General features: G+C 44.5%; 1 protein-coding gene across 9 annotated transcripts in view; it reads left to right on the top strand.

Annotated features, from left to right (window-relative positions):
• The window catches only part of Fryl (FRY like transcription coactivator), a 242,412-nt gene that overhangs the window by 117,818 nt on the left and 98,528 nt on the right, over positions 1-26,066 (top strand). For all 9 annotated transcript variants that reach the window (XM_037209095.1, XM_037209091.1, XM_037209094.1 and 6 more), the window contains 8 exons: positions 826-1,025; positions 11,334-11,387; positions 14,305-14,444; positions 15,417-15,513; positions 22,276-22,355; positions 23,041-23,121; positions 25,212-25,380; positions 25,597-25,689. In XM_037209095.1, coding sequence (XP_037064990.1) covers positions 906-1,025; positions 11,334-11,387; positions 14,305-14,444; positions 15,417-15,513; positions 22,276-22,355; positions 23,041-23,121; positions 25,212-25,380; positions 25,597-25,689 — 834 coding nt within the window. In that variant the 5' untranslated portion in view covers positions 826-905. The remainder of the gene's footprint in view (positions 1-825; positions 1,026-11,333; positions 11,388-14,304; positions 14,445-15,416; positions 15,514-22,275; positions 22,356-23,040; positions 23,122-25,211; positions 25,381-25,596; positions 25,690-26,066) is intronic.

The raw sequence follows: 26,066 nt of genomic DNA, 5'->3' as shown, positions 1-26,066 counted from the left end.
CCCCCTCTCTGTGTTCAAGTGCTGGCCCCCCTCTCACACCTCCTCACCCCTGGTCTGCCCGTGGTCATTTTGGCCGTGCGTGTTCAGTCTTGTGTGTTCTGTTCCCACTGCTTTATTCTTGCCCCCCCCCCTGCCCCCACGCGCGCTTCATCATTCAGGTCTGCAGTGAGGCGTGGCTCCTTCAATGAAGCCTTCGTGTGCACTGTTTCCAGGACAGCATCCTTCGGCTCCTAATCCTGCTCCGGTCTCATGTATATTTTCTTCATGACCCTAGCCCAGTGGTTCTCAACCTTTTAATGCTTCGACCCTTTAATACAGTTCCTCATATTGTGGTGACCCCCAGCCATAAAATTATTTTCTCCGCTACCTCATAATTGCAAGTTGGCTGCTGTTGTGAATCGGAATGTAAATATTTTTGGAGATAGAGGTTTGGCAAAGGGGTTGTGACCCATCAGTTGAGTGCCACTGCTCTGGACAATCTGGCCAGAATCCAGTTATTCAGTAAATATTTGTTGTGCACCTGCAGTGTGCCAGGCACTATTCTAGGTAGAAGGGAATCATCTAGGCCCGAACAGATCAAATGAGAATGCCTGACGTTTTGGGAGTCACGTGAGTCAAGTGGAGAAATAGCCAGTACATTCTGAACACAATGTCTGGCTAGGCAGGCATTAGAATGGCAAGCATCAAAGGAGAACCGTGGAGGATGGTGACTGAGACTGGGAGATTGGGGAGGGGTGGGCAGGATGTGTGTCCGCCGAGGTGGATGGAGTAGGTTCCGTGGAGCCGATTATTAATCCAGGGCGCTTTTGTTTCCCTGACTTCCAGCTTCAGCACCAGTCAGCAAAGTGAATAAGTTCTGTGCTGCTTCCAACTTCCATTCCACTTTGGGAAGAAAGAGCATCATCATGTCAAACATCACCATTGACCCCGAGGTCAAGCCTGGAGAATATGTCATCAAGAGCCTCTTTGCGGAATTTGCTGTTCAAGCTGAAAAGAAAATTGAAGTTGTAATGGCTGAACCCTTGGTGAGTAGAGCCATCTATAAATCTCATTTTTTTTCCCTTTCCTTTCCTTTTCTTTTTTTTAACTTTTGCATTAGCTGGTATAATACGAATTTTCCAAAGGGAATAATATACTTGAACACACATTAAGGGCTGGGATTATTGTAAAGTACTGATCCACACAGCAGCAGTGGTTTCAGAATCCACTTTGATAAATTCTCTTAGAGATAACTAAGGAACAGAAACGATTGCGCAGGTGGAAATTGTGTGGCCTGATAAAACATACCAGGATATGAAAGAGAATCTAGACTATTCTACAGGTTGTCGTAAAGACATCTTATTTTTTTAATTATTATTTTTGAGTCAAGGTCTCATGTGGTTCAGGTTGGCCTTGAACTTGTAGCTATGTAGCCAGAGATGACCCTGAACTCCTCCTGATCCTATTACCCTTTCCACGTGCCAGGATTGGAGACATGTGCCGTCGTAGCCGATGTACACATTTTCATACTAATGATGCATGAGAAACACTTGGAGAATGTGATTGGGGGCTCCGATGAGGAGGACTGCCAAAAACAAGTGTCTAGCTTAGATTCTGCGTTAGAAGTCGGGATTGTGATAAACAGCATGATGGCCAGATACACAAGGAGGGAGTCGGATGTAGGTCAGGCCGGAATGAACCAGGGCCTTAAGAGTAGAAGAAGAAAAGCAATAGAAGAAGAGTCAGTAGCACTTGACATGTATTGAATACGAGCGGTCCTGCAGTTAGAGTTAAGAGGTGCAGTTGTTTGGGGTCTTAGAAGAGATGTCAGTGCATCTACTTGGGTAAAGTACACAGTTCGATGAGTAAGATCATTTTTCGCTCGAGTGTATTAAACTAGACTTACTGGCGATCCGCCCATGCAGAATTGCTTGACGGGTGGTTGGGAATTCTTTTGGAGATCTCCTAAGAGATGGTGATTACTGTAAAAACGGGCATCTTCTACCTCGAAGCTGAAAGAACACTGATATCAAAAGAAGTTAAGGGCTGAATAGAAATATCGTTACCAAATACACAGATAGTCCGAGTTTAAAAAAAAAAAAAAAAAGCCTTAGCTTCTTGATATTAGTTTGTTCAGGCAGCACTAGCGCCTATGTGGCCCTTTGGGTTTGAAGGGAGTGAGCACGCATCATGCCGCAGGATGCTGTAGGGGCTAGGGACGGACCACATCATGCCGCAGGATGCTGCAGGGACTAGGGACCGACCACATCATGCTGCAGGATGCTGTAGGGGCTAGGGACCAACCACATCATGCTGCAGGATGCTGCAGGGGCTAGGGACGGACCACATCATGCTGCAGGATGCTGCAGGGACTAGGGACCGACCACATCATGCTGCAGGATGCTGTAGGGGCTAGGGATGGACCACATCATGCCGCAGGATGCTGCAGGGGCTAGGGACGGACCACATCATGCCGCAGGATGCTGCAGGGGCTAGGGACGGACCACATCATGCCGCAGGATGCTGCAGGGGCTAGGGACGGACCACATCATGCCGCAGGATGCTGCAGGTGCTAGGGACCGACAGTGATGAAGATCGTGACTGTAAAGGCTGCAACTCATTTACTCCCACCCAGCTGGATTAGGGGTAGTTGTTCACTGGAGGAATTGTTGCTCACCTGAGGCCAAAAGCCAGTCAGTGAGGTGTAATATTGGCTTCAGGACCTGTGTGCTTTCTCAACCTGTCATGCTTTCTTGGGACGGAGCACAAGAGAGGAAAGCTAATGCCCTAGGAAAAGTGGAAGGTGGTGTCAGCACACACGCTCTGAATTTCCTTAGATATGAAACTCATTGCTAAGGTGGGCTCCTTCCTAGTCATTAAGTCGAGGAAACTACTCGGCAAAAGTGTCAGTGAGATGATGTGTTCCAGGATTCCAAAATCAGCCAGATGTGTATTCCAGAACTATTCACATTACTCCATTCAACTTAAACCATTCCAGAATTATACTTTCCATATCAAATTAATGCTTTTCTTAGACCAGCACACACAAACATGTATATTTTATAGCATGTGCATCATATAAAGTGTTTTCTTTTTTGGTTTTGGTTTTTTTTCGAGACAGAATCTCACCATATAGCCCTGGCTGTCCTGGAACTCGCTATGTAGACCAGGCTGTCCTCAAATTCTGAGATCCGTCTGCTTTTGTCCCCAAATGCTGGGATTAAAGGCATGCATCACTATGTCTGGCTTAGAGTTCTGTTTTTTTTTTTTTTTTTTTTTTTTTTTTTTTTGGTTTTTCAAGACAGGGTTTCTCTGTGTAGCTTTGCGCCTTTTCCTGGAACTCACTTGGTAGTCCAGGCTGGCCTCGAACTCACAGAGATCCGCCTGGCTCTGCCTCCTGAGTGCTGGGATTAAAGGCGTGCGCCACCACCGCCCGGCTAGAGTTCTGTTTTAAGACACAAGGATTATAAAATATTACTGACATAATTAACAACCATAAGTTTTAATTATAAATATGCTTCATCTACAAAATGTTCTCTTTTCAATACTCTTAACGATATGATGAATAGATATATAAAAGCTTTTTTTTTTTTTTTGGAGACAGGGTTTCTCTGTGTAGCTCTGGCTGTCCTGGATCTCGCTTTGTAGCCCAGGGCTGACCTCGAACTCAGAGATCCACCAGCCTCTGCCTCCCGAGTGCTGGGATTAAAGGTGTGTGCCACCACCGCCCAGCTTATAAGAGCTTTCTTCAATAGGTCATAGTTAAGAAAAGGAAGAAAAATCTTCTGTGAAGTTTCAAAGACCTCGAGGTTTATAGTGTACGAAATGCTCAGGACCCATCACCCTGCTGTTATTTTCTCCTGGCTACACACACTTAAAAACTCCACCTGTTTCATAAAACACTTGGTAACAGTTTCATGTGTTATGGTCCTGTCAAGTCTCAAGTATCCCATATTCTTGAAAGAATTTTAATTTTGAAATCATAAGGTCTTGAGAGGATTACCTAACGTGACCGTGTCTCTAAGGTAGCCCCTGCTCCCTTTCCATTGGCAAAACCGGTGTCATTCCAGGGGTCTTGTCTCGGTCCCACTCAGTGCAGGGGCGTGCAGCCTCACGAAGCGGCTCATGGCGTCGTCATTTTCCTCCGCCCCCTTGGCCTTGCCTACAACACAAAAGTCACCACATCATGCTCTGGGGCTGTGGCTAGCAATAAACAAGTTCAGGCTCTTGTCCAGACGTCCCTGGGTTTTCAGTCTTGTGGTCGACGTGAGGTCTCACAGCTCTGCCTTAGATGTCTTCTCCATAGCCGTCACTCTTCTTTCCACTTAAGATGCTTCCAACTCGTTTTTTTTTAAATTTTTTTTTTTTTTAAACAAGCGTCTGCTAGTCTTTCTGAACTCCCTCTTGCTCCCCTCAACATAGAGGATCCACACTAAGTGTTTTACTGTAACATGTACCTGCAAGGTCCAGATAGTAATTTGTACATTATGTGTGTCACTGTGTATTTATCCACATATACACAATGCATATAAATATGCATGAGCGTATACACATATATATGACTGATGTTGTATCATGGTCGGTCATTTGTCTTTGGTGTGGGTCACATGCTGCCAGGAACCAGGTGTCTGCTCTGCAGAATGGCCTGTGGTTTAGGTATTCCATAAAGGTTTACCCTTAACCATGAATTTAGCCCTAATAGGCGCTGTGTGTCTAAGAAGACACAAGGCCACTGTTCAACGCAGAGCTTCTAATGCGTCCTCCAGAATAGTCCAGTGTTGTTTTACTCACTCATTTAAAAGGTTATTTCAGGAGTATCTGCTGTGTAATCCTAAAATGAGATTATACAGTTAGACTTAACAGTGTGAATTTCGTCACGAGAGGCTGGAGAGATGGCTCGGCGGTTAAGAGCACTGGCTGCTCTTGCAGAGGTCCTGGGTTTGGTTCTCAGCACCCGCATGGTAGCTTGTAACCATCTATAACTCCAGTCCCAGAGAATCTGACCCCCTCCTCTGGCTCTGCCAGCACTAGGGACACACATCAGGTGCACAAGACATACATGCAGGTAAAACACTCGTGCACGTGAATAAAAATAAATAATGCCATTGCAACATGGATGTTGCTGTCCCCTCGTCACACTTTGAAAGAAGAGGCACTCCTGCCTCTTCTCCCTGACACACCAAAAATGCCCCCCAACCTTCGTCATCGCGTATAGATTTTTACCCGTGACACTCTCACATACCGAAGCAGTTCCTCCTTATCTAGGTCAGGCAGCTTAGTTTTTATTTCTATCCCGGTCTAGATAGATTGCAAATCCATAGCATCAAGATAATGAAGACACTTAGACTAATCCCGTGACAGTGTGCCGACGATAGCTTCTGGTGCTTTCCTTGCAATTTCATCTACTTCAGAGTTCACTGTCTACCCGTTGAGGTAATAAGCAGCCGCCCACGTGGCTCCCTGGGTTCTGAAAGAGAAGCCTCACAGGCCTCGGTTTAAGCATTGCAGCACCCAGGGCTTGTCAAGTGGTCAGTGCTGACCTGGCGTCATCACGGTCAGTCAGAAAAGCAGGCTGCAAGACCCTCACCCGCAGTGGAATGACAGAATCCGTCTTTTCATTTCCGTGTCAGGAATGAAAATAAAGGAAGGCTACAGGGGCCACTGAGGAGGAGCTGAGCTTGATTTTCTCCCACTAATTTCATTTTCACTTGAGGAGGAAGATTCTGGAAGGGCAGGCAGTGATTGAAATCTCAGCCTGCATGCTAGGCAATCCAATAACTTTTGCTAAGATGGATGGATCTTGGCTAAATGGCCCAGGCCTTTCCAGGCTTACCTATTAATTATGTCCCTTGTCAGGCACTAGAAAGAAGATGGAAGAAAAGATGTCAGCTAGTCACCTGCTGATTCAGACCTTGTGTATTTTGTTTTGGGTCCCGCATTTCAAAAGCTTTCCAATTTGCATCATTGGTTGAGAATATTAAATATATGTGCATTTTGTTTTCAGTTTGCTCCAGTACATTTTTATGTTGGTTTTTATTTTCTTCTGACCTGTTTTCCAAAATAACTTAAAAAGATTTATTTATAATTTTTTTTTTTTTTTTTTGGTTTTTTTTGTTTTTTTGAGACAGGATTTCTCTGTGTAGCTTTGCGCCTTTCCTGGAACTCGCTTAGTAGACCAGGCTGGCCTCGAACTCACAGAGATCTGCCTGCCTCTGCCTCCTGAGTGCCTGGCTATTTATTCAATTTTTATGTACATGAGTAGTTTGCTTGCATGTGTCTATGTGCACTGTGGGTCTAGAGTCTGTGGAGGCCAGAAGAGGGTGTCAGGTCCCTGAACTGGAGTTATGGATGGTTGTAAGCCACTGTGTGGGCAATAGGAACCACACCTGGGTCCTCTGCAGTAGCAGCCAGTGCTCTTAACTGCTAAGCCATCTCTCCAGCCCTGGCATGTTCACTATAGCATGCTCTTTTTAAGAATGAGGTTCTACACCATTTACTATAGGTGTAGTACACATGGACCATGATCTTCCCATGGAACCATGGGAATGGACTATTGTCAGCTCTTTCTCTGGAGGCCGTTCAGGGTCTCATGAGAAGGCCTGCAGAATCCTGAATGGGACACTTTTGGTTTTGGATAGTGTCTTAGTCAGTGTTCTTACTATGAAGAGACATGTGAAGACCATGGCAACTCTTATAAAGGAAAGTGTTGATTGGGACCTTACAGTGGCGTACAATTTCAGCGGCTTAGTCCGTTATCCTCATGGTGAGGATCATGGCGGCATGCATGGCAGGCATGGTGCTGAAGAAGCAGTGGAGAGCTACATCCTAATCAGCAGGCAGAGAGAGGGAGAGACAGACAGACAGGCAGGCAGACAGACAGACACTGGGCCTGGCATAGGTTTTTGAACTCTCAAGCCTACCTCTAGAGACACACCTCCTCCAACAAGGCCACACCTACTCCAGAAGGCCACATCTCCTAATCTGTCTCAAATAGTGTCTCTCCTGATGGCTAAGCATTCAGATATATGAGCCATACGAACCTGTGCAGGCCATTCTTATTCACAGCACCACAGCTGGTTGGTGGGAGTTTTGCTGCACTTATCTCCCCTGTCTTTGGGGTGAGACCTCACCTGTAGTTGTATTCCCACAGTTAGCACCTCTCCATGTTGCCCTTCGTTAAAGAAGGCAGGTGCTTCCTCTGCGTCTTCTGGTGTCTCCCCTGACTCTGCCCTCCTTCATTCCAGCATCCTTAGTTTGGTTGTCCCACCTGTACTAACTGCCTGGCTAAGGGCCAGTCAGCTTTTTATTAAACCAATGCGAGTAACAAATCTTAACAGTGTACAAAAGGATTATCTCACAGCAATATATTTGGAGTTCAGTGTTCTCAGGGTCTTGGATCCTATCTGCCATACATAAAAGGGTACTTTATAACTGCGGCATATAGGCTTGTGATTTTTATTTTGACAGGAATTAGTCACAAACGAGGGAAGGAAACTCTCGACTACTGGAGAATCTTTCTAAGTATATGTATTTTTCAATCAGTCTACCCTCAGCTGATCGGATGAGCCTCTCCATTTGGGGACGTGTAGACCCTACCTCCTCAGCCCACTGATTGAATTGTCGCTCTCTCTTGGAAACAGTCTCACCAGCACACCCAGAAATGTTTTGTCAGCTGCCTTAGGATTCTTTCATCAGGTCAAGTTAGCACTCACATTAATATTCACAGCTAGATATTAATAAGTCTTCATAGTGCAATCTTAGCACTAAGTTTTTGTTCTTAATACTTTGCTCAGTTTGTACTTACATACTGGTATGATTCTTCAGGTGTGTGTGTGTGTGTGTGTGTGTGTGTGTGTGTGTGTGTGTGTGTGTGTGTGTGTTGGAGAAGGAACCAGGCCCTCACAAGTGTTGGGCAAGCACTCTACCACTGAACTATATTCCCAGGCTGCCCATACTCTGAAGTTCATTGAAGACTCATATACATCATAGTGCCTGGCTCTTAAAAATCTAGGGCTAAACCGTGAACATTGCACAAAGTACTGATGAGGCAAGACAGAATAGAAGAGGGAAAAAAAAATCTCTTTCTTTTGTTCTTTGTCTGTTGAGGCATACAGTCCACAAAGTACAGTTATCATGTAGATTTCTCCCTCAGAGAACAAACACCGTATTTTTGTGAAAGGGCAAATTAACATATTTCTATGATCTACTTCCTGCCTTATATTTTAGGCGGTAAACTTATACCAAAATGTAAACAGTCACAGACTTTTGTTTTCGCATTCTCATGTTTTATTGTCATATATTAACTATACATAGCAGCAGGCCTTAGTATGACATTTTTGTACCTGTACATAATATATTTTGGTCATGCTCACTCCTCATCACCCTTTTGCTACACTCTCCATAATTGTCTTCCTCTTACAAACTAATCTCCCTTATACTTTCATATTTTTATTTTTAATAGCCCAGTGAGTTTCCTTGCTTTCAGGAGCTTCATGAGGCTCCCCCACGGAAGAAAGTGATTCCCTCCCCATCAGCCATGGGCTCCTCGGGGTATTCGCAGATGTGGAACCTTTTGTTTTCTTTTGGCGGTGCTGGGCATCACATCCAGGGCCGTACCTGGGAAGCACACACTCCGTACCACAGAGCTCAGTCTCCGGCCCCCACATCAAACCTTTTGATGTGTGATATCAGCCTCTCATATATTGAAGACATAAGTCTAAATTTATAAAACGAACAACACTGGAATCCAGAAAGTTTTAGATAGGAAACTCCTATCTAAATAATTCAGTTCAAATACATTTGACACTAAGACATTCCTTTCTTTCGTTAGTGATTCAATGTATCTACTAAATCCTTCTAATTGGTTGGAGGGTTTTGTTGTTGTTCTTAAATAGTAGAATAAGCTGTGGTCTTTCTTCGTCTTAGGTTACTTATCTTTTTTTTTTTGTAACTTCTTGATTCTAAAACTATCTCTTCTGTTCTAAGAGACTGGGACTTTCTCTGGACCTCACAGCCAGGGTTAATAATAACACTTCGAGGTCACTTAAGACTCAGATTGCTGTCCCACTGTGTCCTCAGCCTGTTTGTCTAACCCACCTTGAAGAGAACACCGTAACAACCAACCTTACCTGCTGTGGATTTCGCATGTCCTCAGCTTTTCTACCTTGAGCTAATGCACAGCTGTGATCTTACATGTTGTCCTCTTCTGTGTCCCTGACCGGAAATAATACATGAGTGTTCTGATAGTTATTGGCTGGAAACAGCAAACAGGCAAAAACAAAGACAGACAAAAAACAGTCTCATAAATGAATATCTACCGTAAATATTGAACACAAGATACGGCCATTGCTTGATTATAAGGGTGTTTGTCACTGTTAGTTATTGGGGTCAATTGGGGTCAGCTGGAGTCAGTAACTTAATCCCTTGTAAAACTCGGTTAAAGACTTGTGTAAAGCGTTCTTCATCCCTTCCCCACGTGACACTTTCTCCACTCTTCAATAGATCCAGCCCTTTGTCTGGGGAACTCACACACAGATACTACAAAAACCCAGACACGCAGGGACAAACAGACGCGGGGACAGAGTCACAAGACAGCCTCCAGGCAGGTGCACAGATTCAGACTCACACAACCGACAGACAGACAGACAGACAGACAGACAGGGTTGAAGGAAGACATGGGGAGAGGAAAGTAGACAATTCACATCTGGGTTCGCCTGTGGTCAAGTGACACCCAGGGCAAGTGCTTTGATTTCTTCGGTGTGACGCTGATGCATCCTTGGTGACTGAGCTTATGATTCATGTGTTCTAGCCAACTGCAGTTGTCAAGGTACAGACTTAAATCCTGCACATCTCGAAGGTTTATTTTCTTATTTTCATTTCAGTGACATGTGAATGTGAGTGCAGGTCCTCACAGAGGCCAGAGACCTCCCCTGGAGGGAGAGACGGGAGGCTGAATCACCTGTAATGCCCAGTCAGGGGATCCCACACCTCTGGCCTCTGTGGGCACCTGCACTCATGTGCAGATACACATAGTGAAGAATAAGCGGCTCAGCCATCAAGAGCACTGGCTGCTCTTCTAGAGGACCTGGGTTCAATTCCCAGTACCCACACAGCAGCTCATACCTGTCTGAAACTCCGGTTCCAGGGCTTCTGACACCCTCACACAGACATACATGTAGGCAACACACCAGAGAACATAAAATTAAAGATAAATAAATTGTACAAAAATGAAATAAATCTGATTTTCAAAAAGAGTTCATGTACAAAATACCTACACCTCCTCGAGTCCTCCTTGAATAGGGAATTATACACCAAGGAAAACTGACTTAGCAGCCTGAGAGGGAGGGGAAATAAGTGCATTTTCTAGAGCCATGGTTCCCAGGCAACCTACCTACTGCTGTTTCTTCTCTCTAAACAATTTCAGTACGTAGAGAGAACTGGACAGGCCGCCACCCCACCTTAAACTAGCTTATTTCTGAAAACAGCACTTATATGATGTTTATTTGTTTGATTTTCAAAGGAGAAAAGCAAAGCACAGAGCTCCCAAGTCCTCCAGACAGACCGCGTCCAGATCCAGCTACCTGGCCTCACAGGCCATGCGTGGCCACCTCGCTGTATGCGGATGCTATTCACAAACACTCATGGCCCCTAACCCCTTCTCCTTTGAGACAGGGCCTCACTTTGTGCTCCGTACCCCACACTGGCCTGGAGCTTACTGTATAATCCAAGTTGGCCCCAGACTCCCACCTGCTTCTGTTTCTCAATGGTGGATTACAGGCATGAGCCCCCCGCCCCCCAAAAAATGATCTATTCTTTTCTACCTACCCACCCACACCTCCTTGTCTCCCTCCCTCCCTCCTCTCTCTCTCTCTCCCTCCCTCCCTCCCTCCCTCCCTCCCTCTCTCCCTCCCTCTCCCCTCCCTCTCCTCCCTCTCCCCCTCACTTGCTCTCTGGTATCCAGGGCCGCCTCACACATGGTTGTTCTGTCATTCCTCTGTATCCCCAACCTAGTCAACACTGGTTAACAAACAAACAAATGAATGAATAAAAGCATAGTGATGACATGTGAACTTGAATTTAAACAGGTCCTTCATTGAACTTTCATTCTTTAATCTAAGAATTGTTTGTCATAAATGGAGCCACTCTATTTAGAGAGCTCATGCAAAGTCTCTTTGCATGGGAGTAGTTTGAGTCATCTGCTGTGGCGAGGGTAAGACAGAGGCTTACCTTTCTTTAAAGCAACCTATTGAAAAATGGAACAAAAGCAAAATGAACTGTAAGTCTAAACTGTTGATCACATGGCGGCCTTCTAATGTTTTGTATTAAGCTCTATTTTTTTATTCTTATTATTATAGGAGAAGCTGTTATCCAGATCTCTGCAGAGGGGTGAAGACCTACAGTTTGACCAGGTACTGTAATTTGGGGGAGCAGTCTTTCTTTGGAGGACTGTGTCTGTTCTAATAATAATCTAGTTTGCACGTGCCCACCGTTGAGAAACTCCTTCATCCTGTGTAGTGACCCTGGGCACTCCTAAATGGCAGCTTTTCCTGCAATTGAGCAGTGAACCGGCTCAGCATGTCAGGACTTTCTGCCTTTCATGGTTGATGTCTTTAACATGCCTTTCAAAGCCTTCCCAGGAAGCTAACTAAATCCTTCCATCTCACACTGTGTACCAGTTTGTGTCTACTATTTACTTGTTTCTGGGTTCATTTCTTAGAGACCGTCTTCATGGGCTGGCCTCGAACTCTCAGAGAGCCACCTGTCTCTGCCTCCCAAGTGCTGGGATTAAAAGATGTGCACCACTACCCCTAACCCTGGGATCTAGAACTTTTACCTTATGTTACCTTACCTTTTAGCATTAATACTTTAATATTGCCTTTTAACCGTTAACATATTTTCACCTGTTATGGTCCTTGGAAGCCTGTATATAGAATTTCAGTATCTAAAGTTTGTTCTTTTATTAGTTCTGTCCCTTTGCTGAGATTAAAATATTGGCTCACAGGCCCTGTATCATAATCCTAATCATTTTATTACATGATTATTTAAGATAACATCTGGTGTCACTAATATTCACGGACCTCCTTTTTCAAAATACTGTCTCTGTTGGTGCACTGGTGTTCTAAAGGTGAGCGGTGAGCATGGCAGCCTTCCAAAATAACATGTCTAGGAAAAGGAAGTGAATGCTTGTATTAGATTAACTGATCTGATAAAGCAGCAGACTGGTTAGGACTACTGGCTGAGGCTCCCAGAATCCTGTGCTGCTGCTGGATCCGACTACAGTTTTTCTAAATCTTCATCTCCAAGAGAGGCTCTGCCGTAGCCCTGGCCTTTACAACCTGTTCCGTAAGAGCCAGCTTTCCACATGCACTGAGTGAGTAGACATTGGTCTACAAAGAAACTACACACAGGGAGGCAACTCCCAGTTACTCAGTGCTTTTCAGGGCTTACTCTACCACAGAGGTAATGAGAACATTAGCATCTGCTTCATCAGTGAGTGGATAGTCAGGCCTTGAACTCTAACTCAGTGCCATCCATTTTCACGATGTTTTCTGGTTTTTGTTTTGTTTTGTTTTTAATGTAAATGGTCATTAAAATCTGCAAACGAGTGCTAAATGGTTTGCTAATGGAAACAATGTTGTGTATTATATATTTAGCAGAACAGACGATGTTTTATTCTTCTTTCTTAGATACAAAATGAAGTTTTGTTTGAGCCACACTACTCATTTTAGTAAAATGTAATTTTTTAAGCACATGGAACAATAGAATTAAGACCTTGTTTTGACGATAATTTCCAGTATTACAAAGCATATCCACTTATAGTAATCTATAATAAATGGAGGCCAAAGGAAGTTAGAAATCATGAAGGAGATTATAGGGCTAAGTAATGAAAAAGAGGTCATGGAATTAAGTAAACAGTGCCATTCTTTTCTCTTTTCCTGGATAAGCTTTATTTTGAAGTTTATAAAGAGCACGAAACATCAGGGAATTAATTGATTTTTAGAGATAACAATTTATCTTCCTACAGTCACAGGACTGAACAGGCTCTTGACTACTCTGTGGCTCACTTAGATAAATTGACAAAGTTCCATGGAGCATGCTTGACTGTGTGCTGGTTTAAAAATGTTAATTTTAGAGACAGTGGGTTGAATCAGATATAGAAATGCCTTGGAATCCTTGATGATATATGACCGGGGGCTACCCATTATAGCTAGTCTTGGAAAGTTGGGTTTGTTCAAGAAAGAAATCAATGGCATTTACCTGGAATTTGGTATTAACCAGCTTTCTGCTGCTGTGACGAAGATATTAATGAGGATGGAAGAAAGGTTTATTTAGGCTCATGGCATCTGAGGTTGTGGTCCATGGTCACTTGATCCTGCTGAGTCCTGCCTTGAAGGCACAGTATATCTTGGTAGTAGCTTGTGATGGCTAAGAAGTAAAGAGAGAAACAGGAAGGGTCTAGAATCCCAACATTCCCTTCAAGAGCCTGCCCTCCAGGTGATCCACTTTCTGCCAGGAGGCTCCACCTCTTAAAAGTGCCACCATTTCTGACCCCAGCCTGAGGGGGGGTGGGGCACTAAACCTTTGACACCCGAGCCATCAGGGACATAGCTAAAACCAGTGCAACCCAAGAGCATCAAGGATGCACTGCATTTTAACCATTCAACTCTCTACATATTAGTATGTCATCCATTTATAAAATGGTGTCCTAGTCACTAGAATTGGTTTTCACCACAGCTCTAGCGTGTTATTTTGTGGATATCAGAGTTATTATTGCTCTTGCATGTCACAGTAGTACCTGGTGAGATGGAGCCTTTCCAGCCATCCTTAAGCAACAAAGTCTTCTTTGTCTCCAAATCTTATCAGTCAGAAACTGTAACACTTTGGAGTCTTGTTCATACAAGCACACAAGCTGGCAGAGAAAGAGCAGAAATGCTTTGGAGAAGGGGTGGGTAGGATGCTTATGAAAGGAAACAGTGGTTCACCAGTGTACCTCACTGCTCTCCAGATACATCCCTGAGTGTAACCAAGGGTGTAGCAGACAGACTCGATTTCACACACATATGTGGCATGCGGGTGCCGGAAGATCACAAGCTCCTGAGCTAAACTGAACGGTTTGGGATAAAGTTTGTTCATGGCTAAAACTTAAGCTGGTTTCGTTTCATTACATGGCCAAAGCCTTGGCTCACCATTTAGCTCTGCGATGCGTTTTACTTCCTTTGAGTGACCGTCCCCATGCCCTTCCAGGTGGAGGCTCCTAGAGTTGGGCGGTCGCTGCCCGCCGCCGCTGTTTTCTGTCATGATATTTGGCTCTGTCTTACGTTTCAGTTGATAAGCTCCATGAGCTCCGTGGCCGAGCACTGTCTCCCTTCCTTACTGCGAACCCTGTTTGACTGGTACAGACGCCAGAACGGAACCGACGATGAATCGTACGAGTACAGGCCTAGGTCCAGCACGAAATCTAAGGGGTAAGTGGCCTAGGTCACTCCGTTTTACCTGGACTTGGGACGCTTGCAGCAGAGGGAGCCATAGTGGTATCAAGCTGAGTTTCTGTCATTTGGCTACTTGAGCATGGATTACTTGAGTCAGAAACAGTGTGGGTCGAGTATTTATATGGACCGTGTGTGGTAGTAAGAATGAAGGCGAGGCATGCTTAAACTTTAATAATGTATTGTATCAGATGTAGGCTGACGGCATCCATCCCCGGGATAGTCAGGCAGAAAGAAATCTCAGGAGAGCCACCCCAGAATTCAGTTGTGGAGCTTGTAAGGACGGTGGGAGATAAGGTGGGGTGCCAACTCGGAGAAGGCCCAGCTTGTATATTTGTCGAGGGAAGCGTTACGATACAGTAAGAACGAAAGAATTGGGACCCGAAAGAATTGTCTTCTGCCTGCAAATTCCCCAAGGGGCCTTGGGCTACGCAGAACATCTGCATTCAGGCGATTTCTGGCGGCTTAGCACTACGCTTTGGTATGTGTCCTGTGGAAAAGTTTCACCTTAGATGTGTGAGAAAGTCACCCCACCTTGAATCTCCACCTAAAAAAGTTAGCGCTTTTGCTTAGTTCAATACAAACCAATAAAAAAAAAGGGGGGGGGAAGCTACCAATAAAATATGAAGCCCTACCAAGGTTTTCTAGATGAAAATTGAAGTATTTTTCTTCCTCATGCCAATTCTTCTATTAGGCTGATTTCTAGTAGATAGGACAGTGAAGGGCATGTATAGATATCTGAAAATGACAGAACATGCCATACATGCAGTGGGTTTTTGAAGCCAAGTCCCCATCCCAGTTGATATTGAATACTGCCCACCCTGCACACACTCACTCGTACGCGCTGGAGCTAAGGAGGAATGCAGTGAACAGCTCCAGCCAACCACTGTGCAGTAGCCATTTTGGAACCTGGAGTCTCAGTGCAGTTCTCGTCCTGGGTTCTTGTTTCAGAGATGAGCAGCATCGTGAGCGAGACTATCTCCTGGAACGGCGGGACTTGGCTGTAGACTTCATTTTTTGTTTAGTCTTGGTTGAAGTTCTAAAGCAGGTGAGTAGGTGCCTTTGTATCTCAAAAGCCCGAATCTCCCACTGTCTCCCGCGCCTTCATGGTTCACATTCTCCATTCAGGATGTTATCTCAGTTTCTGGCCCACGCAGTAACCAGATCATTTAACTTAATTACGTGTCTTTCCATTGCCTGGGGCTTGCTTGCTCTGTGCCCGCCTGTCCCTATTCTTTTTACCTTCACATGCCATCCAAGAAGCAGGATAATATTAACAAGAATAAGCTGAATAGAATTGATGTTAAATGGGGACTTTTAGCTGTTAATACTGCTTGTTCCTCATTCCGTTACTTAATTCCTTTTTTCTCCCACCTAATTTCCATGAGTTGAAAGTAAAGATATAAATAATGCCAGACATGCCATTTGTTGAAATTTCATAAAGGTGTGCATACAGATATACTTGTATGCATTTGAAGGTTGTCTTGGTTTGTACTCTTTAAGACATTATATGTTATTAAAGGATCAGCCATGTATTTCTACCTTAGGACTGTGGTTTGAGAAGAAAATTTAAAAGAGAACACATTTTGCTTATGATGTGTTTGGATAGGAGTTTCATTTTTTGTTACATCTGATGGGATGTAAAAGAATAGCAAATGCCACATCTAAAAGTAATTTACAGTCTACTTTGATTCAGTTAACATAATATATACTTGGATTATAGGATTATTTATGTGTTGTGTTTGTTTTTACATTGTATGTGAACAGGCAGTTATTTGAGAGCCTGAAATCTGAAAATAAAAAGCGTAAAAATACATAAAAGAGATAAATGAGTTCATCAAAAGTCAAAGTCACCTTATACATTTAGTCAAAGTATACATTCTATAAAGTGTTTTATTTGTTTATTTTTGATGAGGTTGTTGTTTTTGATATTGTTGTTGTTTTAGTAGGCCTGGGAATCAGATCTCTTCTGTGTGACTGTGCTAAGGAGCCAGATTTGGTTTCTCTGATCTCTGAGTGTGGCCAGGATGCCAAGATACTATAGTCTAAGTATCCGGGCCAGGAGAACTTTGGGGAGAAAGGGTCTGGTGAATTTGACTGTGCCCCTGTGGCCGGCAGCTGGCATCACTTCTGTGCTGACCTGTGGGCTTGCCATGTGTGTGCACTATTCCTGTTCCCTGTAGTGCACCTTTAGCACAACCCCAGGCTTAGATGAGTGGTAGGGCCGTGACCAGACCCTCTCCTCTTAGTGACGTATACTGGGTTTCCTTCTTGCAGCCTCCCCACCAGACACCGATCTCCATGATCCCACCTCACTGTAGTTTTTCTCCTTTGCGTCTCATGCAACTCTCCAGTCGGTTCCTGTCTTGTTGTTGTGGTTGTTTTGTTTTTCCAATCGAAAAGTCACCTGTGCTTGCACTGGCTTCAGAGTTTCAGACCACTAGCAACCTTGGTGTACCTTGAGGGGGGTACCCTCATTCTTTCCTCTCCCTCCCTTTTCTCAGAGTTGCAAGCCTCCTGCCTCAGCCTTTACGATCCACACAGCCCTTCTACCACAGGACAACCACAGCACCAAGGAACACGGGCCTTTGAGAAGTTTTCCTCGTCGGCTCATTTTTCAAGATCACTGCCCAAGGCCTTGCTGACTCACAGCCCGCAGGGACAGGGGTGGGAGACAACAATGTGCTGCCTCTGATAGTGACTCGGGTTCTGATGCCACATTGTTTCTCCCGGCAGTGACCTTCCCTCATCCTTTACCGCCACCTCCTACCCGAGTTCAGATGTACCCAGTCAGAGACAAGCGAGTCGCTGAGGGCATGGGGCACTACTTCCGAAACGCTTTGTAGGGACTCTTCTCCACAAAGAGGCAGGGTTGGTTTTGTCTTTTCAATTAGTTTCCCTAAACTATAGAAAATGAAATAAAAATCAATAGGCGTTTCTAATTTCCTTGTGTCAAGTGACAGAGAGCCTCATAGAGCCCAGAGTAATTGACTTCCTGTACCTTGAATTTCCTAGAGCTTTGCCTCCTGCATAGTAGATCCATGCTGGACTTTGCTTCTGTTGTAATGGAACCGGCAGATGTACTTGGGATCCTGGAGTATAGATTCACCCGGCTCAGTGTTGAGGAGTAGTAACTAGTCCCATGACTTAGTCTTCAACCTTTGAGGAGTAGTAACTAGTCCCATGACTTAGTCTTCGACCTTAGAGTGTAAGTTATCTGTCCCTGAAGAACAGTTATATATTCACTACTACCCATGTTTTGAACTCTACCCCACGCATGGAAGATTCTGTAATCTCTGTGCCAGCTGATCCTTGTCATTGTTGGGAGGTGGCCAAGGCACATACTAATATCCCAGCTGTCTGTCTTGTTGGCTGAGGAACTCAGGCTGGGTTGTTTTCCACTACCCTTTGTCCTCTGTGTAAAAGGCTGGGCATAGTATACTTTTGTTGCATCACGAGAACTGAATTCAGTAGAACTTGGTTGATGGGAGATTCCCAGGCAGTGTCCTCTGCTGTCTTCATGTGACAGAAAAGCTCTTAGTTGTAATGACGTGGTGACGACTGTTTCGTAGTTCTTTTGTTTTTAAATTTGCAAGTTCGCCTTTTAATAATAAAAAGTTACTATTTTTAGTAAAACCAGTGCTTTGAAACTAGAGCAAAATGCCCAGTGTCTTTTCAAATTAATGTTTTAATTATAACAAGTTAGTATAAAAAATTAAGTTAATTTAAAAATGAAATTAAATAGCAATGTTTCACCATGAGAACAAAACTAACTCAAGATTTAAAAAAATATTTTTAAAAAAGTGAGAAGAGGGACTGGGAAGATGGCTCCGTGGGTAAAATGGACTGCTAGGTAACCATGAGGACCTGAGTTCAGATCCCCAGCATCCATCGATAAACTGAGTATAGCCTATAATCCCCTTATGGGGTTGTGAGTGGGGGTATGAGACAGGAGACTCCTTGGAGCTCATTGGCCTGTGGTCTAGGAGAATTGATGCATCCAAGTCAGTGAAGGACCTGTCTCAACAAGTGTGTTGGAGGACACACTTGTTGTGACAGAGGAGGCTATCTCAGCCTCAGGCCCCGCACTCACACATGGGCAGATGCACTCACCCACACACATCCGCCAAACACATACACCACACAATAATGATAATAATTCAAAGTAATGTTGAGACAGTCCAGCTTTCACATCCGAGCTCCATGGACACACACTTTCAGAAGAACTGTGTGTGGCTAAGGCCAGCTCTAGGCTTTAGTGTTGTAACCAGGGGCTTTGGGATGCTTTGCATTTTAGATTGAGTTTTAGTTGTTCATGGAGACTTTGAGGCAGCGAGCAGGGTGAGAAGCCCTGCTGTGGAGGGTTTTCATCTGTGGCTGGATGCTGAGCACTTTCAGATACACAGCAGCCCGTAATATGCCAGTGGCCAGCCCTGTGGAAGGCCCAAGGCATGTGGCTTGTCACGCTGGGGAAGGGAGCATGGGTTGGCTCTCCTTCTGCTGTGATCCGCACTGTTTGTCACTGTGAGGAATGAGCATGGTCACCTTCTTCAGGAGTGAGCCCCAGTGACTCAACAGCATTCCTGTCTCGGTGGGATTTTGTGATAAGATAAAATTTGGCCAGTGGAATAAACTGTGGCTATTGTGTGGTGCGCACTGTGTCCACCCTTCTGGAATGTTCGAGTACAGCAAAAAAACGGCTGCTAATGCCACAGCAATTGTTAGATGAGAAAAACTTGAGACTATTACCCCATAAAAGGAGAGTTCTTTCTGTCTGAGCTGATAGACTCTGTTCTCTGGTTTGACTGTTCAGCTTGAGTTGTTTGCACTCCTGAAATAAGGTGTTAGAGATGGTTGTGACCATGTTCAGTTCTGAAAGGAAAGTCCTAGTGTTCCAGTGTCCTACCGTCAATTTTAGTGCCATCTTTATTCTTCCTGTAGCCATCTCTCTTTTCTGGCTGTAAGTCAGAGTAGACCAGGTATTCTGTCCTCATTTGCTTCATTGTTTAAATACGTGTGTGTGTGTGTGTGTGTGTGTGTGTGTGTGTGTGTGTGTGTGTTTATTTTAAAAACTAGGGATATAGAATATTCTAGAGAAAAGCCAACTCCCAAAAGTTCATCCCTGTCATGTCTAAAACAGAGGGCAAATACCTACCTTGTAAGCCTTGTAAACAACTGTGAGACCCTGCTGCAGTGAGCATGTTTAAAATGTTGATTGTGGTGGTCTTAATAGTGCACTCTGAGCAGCCAAGTGCTATTCTGGCTGAGGTGGGTAGAACTCCGGAGAATCTAGAGCAAGTAAGAGTGTTTGGAAGAAGTCGTAGGTTTAAGGCATCCTGAGTTTCACACCAGACACCACTGTGAGGAAGTCAATGTGGGAAAACCAGAGCACAGTTTACCACGTGAAGTGCCCCTTCCCACAAATCAAGTCACTCAGATGATATTTTGTGGTTACAGACATCTGGGCCTGGCCTTCATGATGAACATTATGAGTGGTGAGTTGAATTCTGGGAGTTGCGCCGCTCATTCAAGCTCATCTTGTTTTGTGTGTTCGAGGCTTGACATCCCCTCATGGCAGATGTCTGCTCGGGTTAGATAATGGGGTTGGTGGCCTGGCCGACCGAAGCGTACAGGACAGAGCAGTGATTCCGACGATCTCATTGCTCCCTTGGGTGCTCTGCTGTGGAGCCAATACAGGAAAATTGGTCTGGGGGGATAACAGAGCCATGCCATCTGCGTCCATGAGGTTTGGCTTCTTACCATCCCTTCCTCTTGGCTTGGCTTCCAGTGTCTCCAGCCTATACTCCACCCTTCATCTGCCCTGCATTTCCAGATGGTAACCTTCGAGAAAGGTGGAAAGGGTGAGTGGACAGGGTGACTCTCCCTTCGTAATGCCCCAAAGCGCATTCTCTCGGGGCTGGAGAGTATGGTTTGTAAACTGCATGTCCACTGTAGAAGAAGCGGAAACTCAAGTTTACCTCGCAAGTCAAAAGAGAAGCTTTGCATAGTGTCACTTAGCATAGCCTGTGAGCATCGGAGCAGCAGAGATTGCAAGAGAGACTAGCATTGGATCAGTAGACTGCTGGCACTCCCTCACAGAAGGGGGCAATGGGGAGTGTCAGTGGACCCTCACCTGTGATTCTGGCCACACTCCCCCTGGCACCTCTGTGCAGTTCTGCCCACAGCTGCCCATTGCCTTGTATTTCAGAGAAGTCCTGGAAAATACAGAAAACGGAAAGGGGGCCGTCTATGCAGTTATGTGGACGTCATCCTCCAAGTTCACCGTAGTAATAGAATTCTGGTATAGAGGTATTGTCAAAGGTTTTACAGAAATCTGAAGCTTCTGTGGTGTGGTTGCTCTTCACTGTGGACCTCGGGTCTCTGGAATTGGAGAAGTCATGAGTCTGCTGGATGTACAGTTAGCATTGATGTCTTTGTAGCTGGCTGTGTTGGTTGGTTTTAAATGTTTGTTTACATGTGAGCCTCCTGCGGAGTTTGCCAGCTATAATTTAAACCTAATTACATGGATTTCAAGTTCATTCCTTTACTGGCTTCCTTCCTTACTATCCTGCTAGTTTTTATAATAGTTTCTTAATTTTAAGAATGTTTTATATGAGTTTCAGTAATAGTGTTTTTTATTTTGAACTTTGCTTTAAAATAATAATACTGTTTATTATCATCTAGTACGTACTTCTTCACTCATAATTAGTTACTAAGGTCAGCCAGTGAAATGTAACTATTACTATTTTCTTAGGCATGTAATTGTTACTATGGAAAAATGGGAAAGTGGGCTGAAGAGATGTCTCAGTGGTCAGAGCTCTTACTGCTCTTGGAGAGGACCCAAGTTTGATCCCCTGCACTCATATTGGGCAGCTGACAATTGCCCGTGGCTCCAGCTTCCGGGGACCCACCACTGCTGACTTCCATGGCATCTACACTCACAGGCACATCCGTCCCCCCCACCACCACCACCACATACACATAACTAAAAAGAATATAAATAAATCTTTCTCCAAAACATAGCCAGTGTCTTGTTCTGTTGTAGTCTTAATAACTAGAGACTTACAAAGTCAATTGACAAAACTGATTGACAGGTCAAAGGACTTACTATATCTGCAAAAGGAGGCCTTTATAAGAAAGAAAGGAATGTGGAAAGAAGGGTTAGACCCAAAAGTTTGTGTACCATTTTGACGGAGTGTATTAACTTGTAGCTTAAAAGAAAAGGATTTTGGACTTGTAGAGGCAGTGCATTATGGGAAGGTGACCACATGGGAGAAGGGCCTGTCAGCTGACGGCGGCTTAGTCAGACCTCTTTATGCTGCCCCATCTCTGTACTGACGTCCCGTCTCCGGTAATAACGACTGGTGTCTTCCCCCTGGTTTAGAAGGCGTTCACACCTCGGTCAGGGTGAAATCCTCCAGAAAGCGAAACTCACACCTGCCCGTGGACAGCATGGAAGAGAGAGCTTTACATCTGTCGTCTGTCACCTGCACCTCACAGTGCCACTTGTGGGTGACATGCAGTGAGCCCTTCACTTGGTGACGCGCTGGGTGGGAAGGGCCATGCACCCCACCAGGGTACAGGAAGCCTCGCTTACTTACATTGTCTTTCCAACTTGCTATTCTCAGACTTAATGTTTTCCCGCCAGTGTAAAATCACAGTAGCTTGTGCGTTTTCCTTCTTCATTACTCAAAGAATGTGTATCGCCTAAGGAACAGATTATTGATGGTATTGAAACGGTGAGACTATTCATACAAGTCTACTGTATTACTTACATCTTCCTGACACAGTGTTTTTCTTTCAATTCCAGATTCCCGTTCACCCTGTGCCCGACCCCTTGGTTCACGAGGTTCTGAACCTAGCCTTTAAGCACTTTAAGCACAAGGAAGGGTAAGGATTAACTAACTTCAGGGAGTTGCTTTTTTCCACAGTCCGGATTCAGGCTGTTTAAGTCGGGTTTGAAATCTCTCCTCGTCACTCCTAGTTTTGGCTGTCTTAAGATGACTGTGTAAGACTAGACTGGCCTTGAACTCTTGATCCTTTTGGCTTGGCCTTCCCGATGCTGGATTGGCAAGCATGCATTACCATGCCTGGATCTCAAGTTTGACTCCTATAATGGGTTCAAAGCAGTTATCTCCTAATTATTTTAGTCTTTCCCGACTATAGCAAAAAGTTTGTAAAAATAGTTCATAGCCCTGTGGATTGGATTTGTAAGAATCAGAAGGCTAAATTTCATGGCAAATTAAAATTTATACAGAAGAAGAAAGTTCATGTGTTTTTTATTCTATAAGCATGTGTTCAGTGAAGATATTACAAAACTCGATAAGTAATTTTATTATTGTTTTATTTTTCTTCCTTTTTTTTTAAACTTTGCTTTGGTGACAGGTTTTCACTCTGTAGCCCAGGCTGGCCTGGAACTCATTATGTTGTTCATGTTAGCTTGATTATGCTCCTGCCTCTGCTTCCCGGGTCCTGGGAATCTTAGAGTAAGCCACCACAGCTGACTCGCTGATATGGAATTTCAAGTGTATCGAGAGAAAACATTTAATAAAACACTGTTCTGTTGTCGTTTTAGATACTCAGGAACCAACACTGGGAATGTTCATGTCATTGCGGATTTGTACGCAGAGGTGATTGGCGTTCTTGCCCAGTCAAAGTAAGCTTCAGAAACCATTGTCCATGCTGTGCTTTCTAGAGTGATTTGTTCCAACTTTGCTTACTGTGCTCCATAGAGACCCCTGAGCAATGCCTATTCCTGAGCTCCATAGAGACTGCCAGCAACACCCATTCCTGAGCTCCATAGAGACCCCTGATTAATGCCCATTTCTGACCTATGTACAGACCCCTGAGCAATGCCTATTTCTCAGCTACGTAGAGACCCCTGAACAATGCCATTCCTCAACTACGTAGAGACCCCCTGAGCCACACTCGTTCCTCAACTCTGTCGAGACCCTTGAGCCACACCTCTCCTCAACTACGCAGCTTGCGTTCATTTAGCTCTGTTTTTCGTGTTCATCTGAATCAAATCAGAAGTTGTCCAAAAAGAGTCAGGACATTGCTTCAACCCCAGTTTTTAAAAATTCTGTGGGAAATGTTTTTAAAAACTGTTCATTTAGAGATGTGGGCAGAGCTAATTAATTTTATTGCTTCCAGGTGAGTGCTTTTATTCCTTTGCCTGCACAGAAGGGAGTTCCTTCATCTTGTTTTAATATGAAATAGTTTTCAGTAGCTAGGAAAGATACCAAGTAAGGAAAGAGAAAAGACGCCGGCTTTCTCCAGTGCTTAGGAGTCCTCACAGGGCCTCCAGTGCTTAGGAGTCCTCACAGGGCCTCCAGTGCTTAGGAGTCCTCACAGGGCTTTCCTGAGATGGCTCCAGTGGACTGTAACGTGTCTGTAGGGTCTGGGGTTGCTCCAAAACCTGGAAGCATTTGGGTTTGCTTTTGTTGCTACCGGGAAACACACTTGGTTAGGAGACTAGTGTCAGTTTGCCTTTACCTGGATGGATTTGGAAGTCTTTGGACCCGAAACCACCACATAGCAACCATTGTAAACTCTTAAGAAGGCAAGCTTACTAGTCATCAATGTCCCCCAATTTGCATTTTAACATTCAGTACTATATATTCTTTAGTACATTTTAATCTTTCTTTATACCGGAGATCCTTCGGATAGTTCATGGCATAAGACTTAGAGCATAGTTCGAGTATTTTAATTGATCAAGCCTCCCAAAAGAGTACCTTAATGTCTCATTTCCACTTAGCCAACCTCAGTTCCTTAACTCAGGTGAATGGACACAAAAATCATAGGTATAAGCAGTGATAGATTTTTCTTTACTTCATAATTCATGGAGTTTTTAAAGATAAAATGTGTCTGAGTCTTTGAAACATCAATCAGAAATTCTAAGTAATACAATAGCAAGCTAGATGCGGAAGAGTGCTAAGTTATGTGGCCAAGTTAACTCTCTGTGGTAGGGACAGGGAGTCTAAATGGCTAGGAAATCTGTGGTGCTCACCTCGCTCATTTAGTTGTGAGAGAAAGAAACACACCACTGTAGAGCATTACTGCAGCCTTCCCACTCATGCCTGTGGGGGAGCATGGAGAAATGTGAAGGGAGTCATAACACAAGAGACTCCAAGCATCCGGTGTGGGTGTGTGTGGCAGGGGCTGCATTTCCACTGAGGAGGGGGACAAGAGGTTGACAAAGGTGATGTGTTTGGATCTTGTCTAGAACCTGTCTTTGATCGTAGTGATTTCAATTCAGTCTTTGGTTGGTTGTTCCTATGGATTTGGGGAGTTTGTTTGTTTTTTTCGTTTGTTTTGAGACAGGTCTCACGGCTGCAAGCTAGGTTGACCTAGAACTTGCTGTGCAGCCCAGAATGGCCTCAGACTCTCAGAGGCCCTCCCGTCCCAGCCTCTGATTCCCTCCACGTACCAGAGTGCTTGGCTTTAGATCTCTTCTAGCGAAGAAATGCTAATCACAACGATTGTTGATTTGAATTCAGGGCTGTGCTCACATTTCTCAGGCCTTCACCTAGGGAGATGAGCGCCTTTTCTTCCGTGTCTCTGCACACGAGACACCGATTTTCAGGTATAATCAATACCCTGCAACTGTGTGCTTTTCTGGTCTTTTTGATCAAGGCAGAGAAAGGTGTCATTCGGGATATAGATCCTTTGATTTCACCTCACAGACCATACAGGAAGTTAGTGTTTCCGGATTCTAGCCCCGCGATGTCTCCACGTGTGTTACAGGTTTCAGGCTGTAAGGAAGAAGTTCGTGACCGAGCTAAAAGAGCTACGGCAAAAGGAGCAGAGCCCGCACGTGGTTCAGAGTGTCATCAGCTTGATAATGGGGATGAAGTTTTTCCGAGTGAAGATGTATCCTGTGGAAGATTTTGAAGCATCGTTTCAGTTCATGCAGGTGACGCTCATCCTCGGGGCTGGTAGCCACAGTTAGCCCAACACTGGCTGTTCTTTTTAATGCCATTCCACGTGAGATAACTATCCTTGGCGTGGAGTGTCTCTGTTTTCACTTTGGGCTCAGCTTTGTGATAAAAGAAACAAGTGTTCATGAAAATGTGATATTACGGATTCTTCAACCTCTTGTCCATCTAAACATCCCTTTTTTCCCTTCAAGGAATGCGCTCAGTATTTCTTAGAAGTAAAAGATAAGGATATAAAACATGCGCTCGCTGGCTTATTTGTGGAGATTCTTATCCCTGTAGCTGCTGTAAGTATATACATATGCACGTCTTCATACCATACGCCATATAAAACCCATACTTCCCTTTCTTCCCCAAAAACTCTTGCAAGGCCGTGAGCCCGTGGGAGCCTCACTCGCCCCCTGGGCTCCCTGCTCCCTGGAGGTCAATGTGTTATGGTGACCAGCGTAGATTGTTTCACACGTCATTTCATGGGTTTTGATTATTGTCCATTTATTGTAGCCGATCAAGCAAATCTAGTCTCTTTTGTCTTGGCTGGATGTGGAAGTAAATGGCATTTTATTCAGATTTCACTGTACTTAGAACTTTCGGAAGGGCATTTATTTTCATGTTGACATTAAACTGCCTTGGCTTTCACTTTTATGCATTGTCTGGTGGCCGGTGT

Source organism: Peromyscus leucopus, chromosome 10, assembly GCF_004664715.2.
Source record: "Peromyscus leucopus breed LL Stock chromosome 10, UCI_PerLeu_2.1, whole genome shotgun sequence".
In the NCBI taxonomy this organism is placed as follows: Eukaryota; Metazoa; Chordata; class Mammalia; order Rodentia; family Cricetidae; genus Peromyscus; species Peromyscus leucopus.
Note: the sequence above shows the minus strand (reverse complement) of the source record. Positions and strands in the feature narration are given on the sequence as shown.